At 35.5% G+C, this 11813-nt stretch overlaps 1 protein-coding gene across 3 annotated transcripts in view; it reads right to left on the bottom strand.

Annotated features, from left to right (window-relative positions):
- Positions 1–872: 872 nt before the first annotated feature.
- Positions 873–11813, bottom strand: part of LOC150097480 (uncharacterized) — a 121420-nt gene continuing 110479 nt past the window's right edge. For all 3 annotated transcript variants that reach the window (XM_090407363.1, XM_090407362.1, XM_090407364.1), the window contains exon 2: positions 873–3386. In XM_090407363.1, coding sequence (XP_090263489.1) covers positions 2165–3361 — 1197 coding nt within the window. In that variant the 5' untranslated portion in view covers positions 3362–3386 and the 3' untranslated portion in view covers positions 873–2164. The remainder of the gene's footprint in view (positions 3387–11813) is intronic.

The raw sequence follows: 11813 nt of genomic DNA, 5'->3' as shown, positions 1-11813 counted from the left end.
GAGTCAAGCATTTTGAGGGAGCTTTTGGGGGCCCCATCCCATACATGAAAACAGTACTCGATGGTTGGACGGATTTGTGATTTGTATAAGGTTAACAGCTGTTCGGGGTGAAGTAAAGTGTAAAGTCCTTGAGCGAAAGAGAAATCCTACTTTTTTTTAGAAGCTGAGAATGTAATATAAATTGTGAGTATTTTTCAGTTGTTATCTGTTAAATACTCACCTTTCAGTTCAGAAGTATCCCTATAACATTTCTAGTATTAATCGAAATCCATAATCCAATGTAATGGTCTTGCACAGTTTTAAGGAATAACTAATAATAAAACTGCCCTCAATTTGATGTAGTTTGACCTAACATTTAATGTTAGGCGAAGTCAAACTACATAAGTAATTAAGCTATTTTAAAATACTAATTAGTTAGAATAAATACACACCGTATTTCATTCTTTTTTTCTTGCATATGAATAACCAGGGTTTGCGATTATTTCCCCCAAAGAAAATCATAAAACTAGCCGCTGGAACTAATTTTTGTAGCGTTATGTTTATTTACTTTTGTGCACACAAAAAAAAAAAAAAAAAACTGAGTACTGTAATTACATTTGCCATCTAAGTAGAATGATCCCTGGTGGATAACTGAATAGTTATTGAGGTAAGAAGTATTTCTTTAGTAATTTTGTTTTTTTTAATTCTAGATGACACTCAACGTTGAGAAGCTCTGATATGTAACAGCAGACGTGTTTATAATACAGAAAACATGAACAAGACAAATGTATAAATAAAGAACGTTTATTTCACAATAACTTTTACATCTCGCGCCTGCTACAATCAGCAGCGATGACGCCATTTTACATCACAGACATTTGCCGTACGTTATACTCTGCCTTATCACTGTGGGCTGTCAACAAATGACAGTCACGTGATATAACATCCCATTCTATCGAACACAGATGTTGGAATGTTCACTATTAACAAAAGATGCACAATACACCATATAGCAGGTGCAAAATATATTGCCGGGAAACAAGATCCACACACACATTCTATGACGATAGACAATCAGAAAATCTAACCCCTAGATTTTTCTTTAATGTTTACTAATTGTTTACTTCATATTAAAAAACAAAAAGGGGAAGGGGATAGCAATTTTACGTACTGATTAGAAGAAAAAAAATTCTTTAAATTGTCCGCCACTGAAACAATATGGTATTTAATATGCTCGTGCAGTCAAGATTAAGCATAAAGCTATTTGCGTTTGTGCAGTTTTACCCATTACATGCAAATTATATAAAGTACATGCAAATTAGTCATGAATTAATCACGAAGTTAAGGACACTGCGCATTCTGTTGTCAAATTAAAATAAAAAGATAAAGTGCTCATTCATCCCTCCCTCCCTTTCACTTAACCTTAAAACTATTACTAGAAAACATCACCCCAATGAAATTTCCCATATAGGAAATGAAATTTGCAATAAGCATTGAAAATAGTATTTAAAAAAGCATTCGTCACCTTCTCCATATATGAGCTGTTGTTCAATAAGAGAAAGTTTTAGCGTAAATAATTCTAATGATTTTAATAACAAATCAAATGCGACTAGATTGTAGGAGCATTTCCAAACTGAAGCACAGCTGTCTGAAACTAAACCTTTTTATGGAAATATAGTTGAAATATTTCAGTTGAATGCGCTTCACTAAGCTAAAATCATTGATTTTAAAGTAATCCCAATTTAATTAAAAATATGGAATACTTTAATTATACGCAAGTAGGTTCGGGATTTTTTTTTTTTTTTGCGTAGATTTATTTTCTAAAAAATGCCTTTCTTGTTGACGTTTTCTCTCTCTCATCCCGCATACATTTTGCAGTGATTTTTTTCCCCTCATTCTTGTTCCCACTCAAACTTAACTATACAGGTAAAGTGCATTCGATCCACTCATAACCACATACAACCAAACACACAAAAACAATAAGACAGGTGACTAATCCATCATGTCATGAACACTGAAATGATGGTACATTGGGGAAAAACTTTTAGCTCCAAGCGAACAAACAAAAACTAGTTTCCATACAATTGAGCAATACATAGATTACACCTCGAAAAACTTATTTCCTTAAGTACTACATACTCACTGCACAACATTCAAGAAAATGTCCGGCGAGTGTCCCGACAGATCACTTTCTCTTTCCATCTTCGGAGGCGCATTCCCGCCACTCGTGTCGCAGCTCCCACGTGGAGCTGAACGCTTTTTGCACTCGGTCACCTTGTTCTTCAAGCTGCTCTCTCAGATCATGTAGCGTGTGCAGTAGAAGCGCGCGCCGATATTTCATCAGTTCCGATTGTAAACGAACGCGCTCCTCCCGCCACACTCGATCCTCCTCGCGTGCTTCTTGCATTTTCCGTTCGACGATAAGTCGTTCCGATCGTATTCTCGATACTTTGTCTTCCAAGGACTCATGAGAAGTTACAGTTTCCGAAGATGGCGTGGTTGTGCAACTGGTGTCGGTCACGCAGGCAGAATCCGGATCGTTGTGAGTTGAATCCGGCGTTCCGAGCGGAAGTCCCGAGCCGAGCCGAGTATTCGTTACGTCACACAGGCGATTCACGGACGGACTTGAATGCGGTTCCACATAATCTTCGCAGTACGCTTCGTCAGAGTCAATGTCTGAATCGTGATGACAGGTGGTGGCACTCTCCAACCAGTTTTCGGGGGGCAAACTTCGGGTGTCACTCGTAAAAGAAAAGCGATTCGAATCATTTTTATTTCCTACACGTTCAAGACTCTTGATGGTGCGTGGAGCCAAATGTTGATACGGAAAATATAAACTGCCATCGTTTGCGTTCTGTAAAGATGCCGCTGAAGACCATTCAGAATGTTCGCCTTTGCCATAATTACCCGGAAATGCAGTTCCGGAGAAATTGATGCTCGAACCTTCCGAGCTACAAGAAGAAGAATGAGGAGTTGCTGACAAACCACTATCGGCAGAACCGTTGCAAGGGCTTCGAGGGGAAGGCAGCCATGGATTGGTACGAATGCGACTTCGCTGACGAGGTGACAACGTCTCAGATACTGCTGCCGAATCCAAAAAACTCGTCCGGATGTTCAGTGCCTTTCGTACTGCTTGGCCCGAGTACTCCATTGGCCGGAGCAGACGTGTCATCTTTTCCTGAAAAACATCAGCAGTCGGAAGTGACGATATGGGTGGGCGCGAAATTTCTGACGAAGACGACTCCTGGGTGGTTTTTAGTAACGTAACTGGGCGACTGTCCTCCGCTAAGTTATCTTTAACCTCGTCATCCTTCCCACGTTCCTTCTTTGTTTTACGCCGGGAACGTGCGATGTGAACCTCCACCCAGTGGATCAGTTTCATGGCAGCAGGTCCACCGGATTCAGCTCTGAAAGGAAAATAAGTTTGATCAGATAATCCAGAAAGAAATGCAGTATATCAATATTTTACACAAAGCTGCAACAGAAGCGACCCCCGTCAAATAGCACCACTCTATTATTCATTACAATCTCCAACAGTAACAAACGGCAAAATGGCAAAGCGCGCTGGTCTATTAGTAATCATTTGCACTAAATTGTTATGTGGAGGATAGGTCAGGTGGCTTTCGACCATGCAGGTGCCCCCAGCTCGTCTATTACATGCGTCATAAGCCAAATGATAGTACGACTCCATTAAGCATTAACAGCTGGCGCTCGAAGCAAATGGTAGGTCGTAAATCACTTTTCTATCCGTAGCAGATAAATATGGCGCGCAATCAGACCGCAAAACCGAATCTAGATATTGCGTGATATATTGATATGACTTACGACAACGGAACAAGGCAGTAGTACATAAGTGAATAATGGAAATGTAATTTACACAATTATTTTATTTTACCCCCCCCCTCCTTTAAAGAATTACTTTCATGCAAAGTCATTCATTACTTGGTTCATGGAAATCATGCATTTTTCTTATCCAGCAAAGTACATACAAAACTCGTATCATAAATAATAAATAAAAAACTTCAAGATGGGGGGCGCAGGTGTTTAAATTCCTCACATTTCAAGTGTAATGAGACAATAATAAAGGACTCCATTCTGAGCCGCAGGTGGGCCTTGTAAATTAAGTAATAGTTCTGTACACCAGTAGCGTTATGCTGAACAGATATCTGACAGACTAACTACTCAGTGGCGTAGCTAGAGGGGGGGGGGGGTGCGGGGGTGGAGGTCCGCCCCTAGCGACACTTTGAACCTTTTTGCACTTTTACAGTTAATTCTAAAATACTCGAAAACTCAGTTCCAGATATTGCAATACTGCTGCGAATTTTCCTCACGATTGTTGTAAGTGTTGTTAGTTGTGAGGAGTTTTTCTAAATAAAACTGATTAAGAATTTCCTACATTACTATGAAATAGACTTCGCCAATGTCATCGATGATTTTGCTAACAGAAAAGAAAGAAATATAACATTTTAGAATGTTGAAATTAAAGTTTTACTTCAAAAATAAACATAGTGTTTTAATTTATTTTCCTAGCGCGCGGTTAGCCTAGTGGCTTTACGCTTCGCAACCATATGCTTGGGGAAGGAGTGTCCCAGGTTCGATTCCTGTTGTAGACGTGAGGAATTTGAGGATCTTCCTCAAGTTAGCCGGTCTTGGGCGCGGTCAGTAGGGTTTTTTCCGCCAGTTTATCTGGCGTTTTTCATCCCGCAAACCGGCCCCGTGAACAAACGCCTCTACAGTAAAAAATATACCCCCTCCCCCCAGCGGCAGACCAGGCGACGGGTCGGTTGGGAGTAGTACTAACAAGAAGTCGCATCTAAGTAACACGCGGACCCTGCATAGGAAGCGGGAATGACGCGTAGAAGTTTTAATTTATTTTCCTATACGTCGTTTTGACTTTTTGTAGTATTTTTGGTGTGTATTGAGAGGGGCGACAAACTCAAAGACCGCCCCGGGCGGCAAAAGCTCTAACTACACCACTGCAACTAGTACAGTAAAAATGATGTTCAATATTAAAAATGTTAAATGATATTAAAACTTAATTATAATCCGAAGAATTATCTCCTTTATACGAGCAATATATTGTACAAATTGAATAATATTTAACGTCAGGTTTCAAGATTACAAACAAATAAAAAAGGTGTTAAAGGAACAATTTTATAGTTAACTAATATCCGATTCGTTCAAGTAAAAAACTTCAAAAAAAGGGGGGGGGGTATTTGATTTCAATGATTAGTCTTGTGTATCCAAATATGTTAGAGCAATCCAAAATTTACATGAAACGATTCATTCTGCAACACCAAGATGTGAACACGCCGCCAGGGAATGTTTATTTAGCGTAAATCCCTCAAAATGAGGAAAAAACAAGCCACATCAAGTATCCATTATGAAAATATTTAGCAGCATATAACTGCAAAATTACAAGTGTTTACCATACAAAATTAATAACACGCCTACCTACAACGAAAACACACTGCCGAAAGTAATTACATAGTAAATAAACACTGTCAAAGAAACAGAAAGGATAAAATGGATACGAAGCATTTAGAAAGACCGCAGTTTTTGGAATTGTCAAATGTTTTACGTAATTACGTATTGTTGAAAAATGTTTCACTTTATACAAAAATCACGTGCTTAAATAACAATACGTCACTAATAATATTTAGATTTCGAAACTGGAGACCCTCAAATTGTAATTATGTATTGAAGTTAATTTCTCGTGTTTCGTCGTAATATTATTTTTTTTCAATGTTTATTATTCATATTTAAAGTGAATATTTTAAAATTAGTTGTTTTTATTATAATTAGTCTTAATTTTAAAGTAAATAAATGAATATTTTAATGGTGAATTTTGTAATTTTCATAGAATAATTTTTAAAATACGTTAACCAAAACATGTTTTCCTGCTCCGTTATTTTTTTTTCCCGCGCACTACTTAAATCTGGTACTTACATATGTTATTTAAATATTAAAAATGTATTATGGTGGAAGATAATTTCATCATCCGGTGTGAAAGGCCACCACCTTCTTATCGGAGGTTTAAATATGAAAAAGTAACATTATCTCTGGATTATGTACAAATATTAAATATATATAACATCTTTAGCCTATCCCATAGTACTAATGTACTATAGGTTTACAACGTTAAGTGGCCAATCAAAATGTTATACGATTATATCAGTAGAAAATATTACACGTGTAAAACACAGACGTTGGATGCATGGCCAAACTAAATTACTCTGAACTGGGTAGTATCTAATCTCTACTAGCGTTGGTGTGATACACTAGTCAATAATATTTAAAATTCCAAGTAGCTCCACGATGTCCCTGAAATTCAGAGACGTTATCGTCAAAAGATGGCAATGGAAATGATTATTGACGGATGGTTATCTCAAATCGGACAAGAAAATAAATAAAATTGGGACAAGTAACCTAAGGCCAGTATATTACTGTTACGAATTCCGACACGTTTTTCGAGAGTAAAAACTACCACTTATGGGAAAAGATAAATGTACAGTGAATGTAGTTTTTAAATAATATCTACAAATTTCGATTTTGATGCAAATACAAGTAAAATGGATGAACGTTAAACTAATTCAAGTCTGAAATTAAAAAAAAATAAAGTGCAACCATCAAAATAAACAACTGAAGAACAAAAGTGGATATACCCGGTCTCCAACCAACACGTTGTGGGTCGGAATCACACCGTGGATATGTTTGCAAAAGCCTGCTCCTTGAGGTTATAAAGCTTGTCTTATTTTTAGCTTCCTTTACATATCAGTTTGACTCGTGCTCACAAAAGGCGATAATATCGCACATTTTTAGCATAGTAGATGGGCTACGAGTCAGATATCCGGTTTCCCTGCTCTAGAGATGAAATGTGATATTTTAAGTCAATCAGCTTTCCAATCAACAAGATGGGCAATGAAATCCATTTCATCACCTAAACAGATTTATAGATTCGAATCTTAAAGTGCTGGTTGGCGATAGCATCATTCCATACTTTTGGCCAAGCAGGCACGGCAGAATACAATTTTTTTTTTTTATCCGCCGAGCACTTTTAGCCTAATTAATTATTGGCCAATCTTTAAAGCTAACCAACAAGTTTTTATTTAACTGCATAGATTTTTCTAATCATCTAACTTACTAGATCATTTGAAATTTTATTTCAGTGAATGCTTTCTTGACGTATAAAAACATTTATTAACTAAAGTTTAATGGAAATATACTGACATAACATTAGTTGTTTTTTTTTATACTTGGCATGTTAAATTAATATTTTTATTGTCGCTTCACTTAGCTAACAACATTTATTTTTAATCGTTAATATAATTCAAGAATTTATATATATATATATATATATATATGAAATAAAAGGAAAAAATAATAAACGATAAAGGAGCGACAGCTCACCTTACCTAGCCAGCGGATCCGCCAATATATATACGTAATTTAAGGATAATCCCAAAGGTGTCGAGGAGTATGTGCCTGCGTTAACGTAATGTTAAATTATCCAATAGACGTAACACAAAATTATGATACCAGAAGAACTACTTTACAATGAAGAAATATAATTAACGTGATCTTGACCGCATTAACCAGTTTATCTTCCGACATGAAATATACTTAATCCTTTCATAACTAAGACATGAAAGTGATTTATTCTTGAATTATTTAAAAAGAATACTTGAAAGGACGAGGAACACGAGACATGATTTACAATGCATCATAACTGTAACTCGTGAATTAATCCTGCATTACTTCGACATATAACCATAGACAATTTATAAAAGAAGTTTTTCAAGGACTAAACGCTAATGCTGGTGAGTACCGACGTCGGAGCAGCTGTATTTCTAGGAAGTGACTAAGAACTGAAAAAAAAGTTTACGAATATAAATTTAAGTTATTATAGAGTCCTTTATTTTCCTTCACTGATAAATTGTTATTTTTTTACCCATTAACATCGGATCAGTGAACAAGCCATGACCTAACAGTGAGCAGTTAACTAGATGTGAATCACACATCTGGAAGGCAATATTCTCGTTATGAAGCTTACCAATACTTATAATATACTGTATGTATTATAAGTAATAATAATACAATGCAATGTGCGCTTAATGGCGATGGCGAAGAATAAGGGGGGGGTCTCCTTTTTTTGTACCTTCTGATTAGACTTCTTTTTTTTCCCTTTTAAATCCTACTTTAAGTACCGAATATAAAGCAGTTCATAATGATTAGAGCGAGGACGTCGCGACATTTTGCCTTTTGGTTGGAAAGACCGAGTTAAGATCCAGGTGGTCTTTTTCTTTCAGCTTAAAAATAATGAAAAAACACTCGCCTTGTACTATTTTTCTATAAATTTTTAATGGAATAAATTAATCGCACGATTTGGTTTCTCATCACTACTACGCTCCCTCTTATGCAATTGTGTTGGCTGTAGCAATAAACTTAAAGGGTTTAAATTACCAAAAACGTTTCCAAATAAAAGCATATTTAAAGGTTTAACACTAAAAAAAAACTGCACTTTTAGTTCAAGTGTTGCGTGCACTGTGGACGGGAATCTGATCACAACGAAAAATTTGCAAAGTTCATTTTAACATCAGTTAAAATTATATTTGTAAGGCCAGATCATTTTAAAAGTTCAAATATTAAGCTATAATTATTTTTATATTTTAATTTTAAAATTTTAAGCTAAAATGATTTTTAGATGGTCAATTAATTTTCACTCCACCCTCCCCTACTTACCGGAGTCTCAGTGGGTTGATAAAAGATCATGTTTGGTCTCTACAGCAGTTTCGAGTTATTTAATTAATCCTTTACCAGCCCACAGTATTAAAAATACGAAAGATTTCCAAACTTTGTTGAACGGGATCATCATAAAAAAATTAGTATCACGGAAGAAGCAGTAGCCATGTTCAGATTAAAATAATGTATAAACACAAACGAATTTTAATAATTTCCTCCGTAGCAACATTTCTTCCAACTTTACAAAATGTATTATAATTATGAAAGAATGAAATTTGTGATATTACTACAGACCTAAGTCGATACAATTGGATGCAGAGTAGAATGAAAAAAAGTGTGTATTCCAGATGCTATCGAATGAGCTGAGGACCTTTTGCTGGCATCAGTCAGTCTAGAGCTGGCGGGGGGAAAGGAAAGCTGGTTCGGCGAGAAACTCCGGTTTTTCATCTCGCAAAAGATAACATGAACGTAGAAAATGCGCGATTTAATGATTAGCACACTGACACATGTCTTTGTGCTAATCTAAAACAACCCAAATTCTTTTGATGGTATTAGAGCGAAAATGGTGTTAGGGCAAAATAAATGCCAACAAATGTATTACTTTGACCTAAAATAGTATCTACTGATTGACGTTTTTCTTTCTTCACTCTTAACACATTTATCTACTAATAATACAATGTACTCGTTCGGAGATTTCATATTAAAACAGTCACGCTATATATATATATATATATATATATATATATATATTCACACAATCATTTCCACGAAAATTACAGCAGGTCTTCATTTTCCTGTCCGTCGACTTATTAGGAGTGGTCAGTCATGCACCCTCTCACTGTTGACTCATCTTAAATTAGGTCCTCCGGGCGATATTCAACCCACAATATCATTTCTGGGGTGGTTGTACCATCTATGGCTGAATATCATTTACTACTTCGCATCGGCTAATAAAAGTGAAATATTGTTTACACAACTATTGCGCAGAGGAATAAGATACTAATATTTAAAATGGAAATTAAAGTGTGTCAAGATATTACAAATAATAAGATGTTTTTTTTTTTTTTTGGTTGTTTTATGTATTGCAAAATATTGTGCTGCAGGAAACAGAATTTGCAATTATGCACAATTTGTTTTCTGAGATTAACACTATTGTTTGTTCAAGAAGTAATAGTTCATTTCCCAGTATGTGTGTATATGCACGTGTAATATCTGTGGATGCATTTAGTGATCATTCGGCCAAGGGCAGTCAGTGGTCAGGTCTGAGAGGAAGAATTAACAAAGGGAATATTATTCACACTGATACCATTTATATTAAGCATAATAAAATGCATTAAGTGCCGTTAGATAATGTTGATTTAATGCTATCTTAAGACATTTATTTACAGTGATTTGCGACTATCCTTGGATAAAGGTATCCTTCCATCCCTTTCCCTACAAGTGATGATTCAGTCACCATATGGGAAGAACGACATTCCTCGTTTAGGAAAAACTGGGTTCGAAAACCATCTGGTACTTGAGAGGCATTATAAAGGTTCTTCACAACTGAAGGTAAGTTCGCCAATCTTATAAGAAAATAATTTTCAGAAAGGAATATCAAAAGAAACCGGACAACTTTCTAGTTATTGAAGCTGTATACCTCTGCTTAATAGACGTCATTTCAGACGACTAATCAACCGGGGAGGTCGATTTCATAAACCACTATTTAAGTAACTCACCACCAACATAATAAAGGAGCTCGATGTGGGATTATTGTACAAAATCTGGCCAGGTCAAGTTTATTCTTGTCCTTCGTTTCAGTCCACTTTTGAACACGAAACTCAGTCTTTAACTGTTGACTAAGACACGCTAACAGGATTTGAACTGATGACAAAGAAACTGAAGATACTTATATACAAAACAATGAATGCACACATAGTAGAGCACTGTTGGTTAATTAAACACGCACTCGGTTGGGTTAGTTTTCTAAAAAACTTTTCTTAGAATTCTTGCAAGATAACCAAGACCACAAAACATCAGATACCTTACCTGGGGTATTAAGTGGGTCCGTTTATATATATACATACATATATATATACACACAAAAAACAGGCATGAGGGGCCATTCTCATCCAAACATGCTCTTCAAATCATATTCCATCATGATACAGAATACTGCTCCCAGAAACTGGCCAAAGAAATTCTGTACTCCATCCTATATATCAGGGTTTCTCAAACTTTTTCTACGACGGAACACTTCACAAATCCTGAATGTTCACGGAACACCTTGGTTATTTTGTAATGTATTAATTAATAATTAATTTGTAATTTGACAATAATTGATAATAATTAATTTATAATTAATTACTAATGATTGATAAATAATTATCAACGATTGATAATTAATTATTAATGAATGATAATTAATGAAATAATAATTAATTAAACATCAATTAATGCATCATTAAATTAATTTGATGCTGATTTTCATTGACATATCCCATTCTGATCACCAAAAATTTATAATATTATTATAAGTACTTACGAGTGAATGCAGACTTTTTCTCCTGTGTGCTGGTTTTGTAAGTTAGGTAAATATAAATAAAATAAATGAATAAATCTAAGCGTTAAGAAAAAACAATCATTTATTGTGAAATGTTAATTAGTAAAAACAAAACACATAAAAATAGTAAAACGTATATTGCAAATTAAGTTCTTAATGACTCCGATGTTTTGGGGTCTTTGAATTACAAATTCTTTTGATATCAGGCACAATATTAGAAAGTTGAATTCTCATATTTGGTGTAACATCGAATCTGTTCCTGGACTTGGATTTGGTTGCAGCATAATATGAAAATCCTGCCTCGCATAAATATGTCGTTGTAAAAGGAAGTAAAACAAAAATAGCTAGTTTTGATACGCTTGTCCAGAAATCATTTATTGGCTTTTTGTTTTAAATCAGAGTCACTAATTAAGTGAATTAGATTTTCATAGTCACTTGCGCTGAAGCCTGCTGGCTTAGCTGTCACTGTAAATGGATTCAGAACCCAGGAATTGTTCCTCACTGGATTTTGGAAAATATTGCAAAAAGGGTTGATTGCAAGTCATGCAAG

Source organism: Typopeltis vanoorti, chromosome 17 (genome assembly GCF_054136105.1).
Source record: "Typopeltis vanoorti isolate ZY-2024b chromosome 17, IOZ_Tvanoo_1.0, whole genome shotgun sequence".
Taxonomy (NCBI): Eukaryota; Metazoa; Arthropoda; class Arachnida; order Uropygi; family Thelyphonidae; genus Typopeltis; species Typopeltis vanoorti.
The sequence above is the reverse complement of the archived record's forward strand: the minus strand, read 5'-3'. Positions and strand labels throughout refer to the sequence as shown.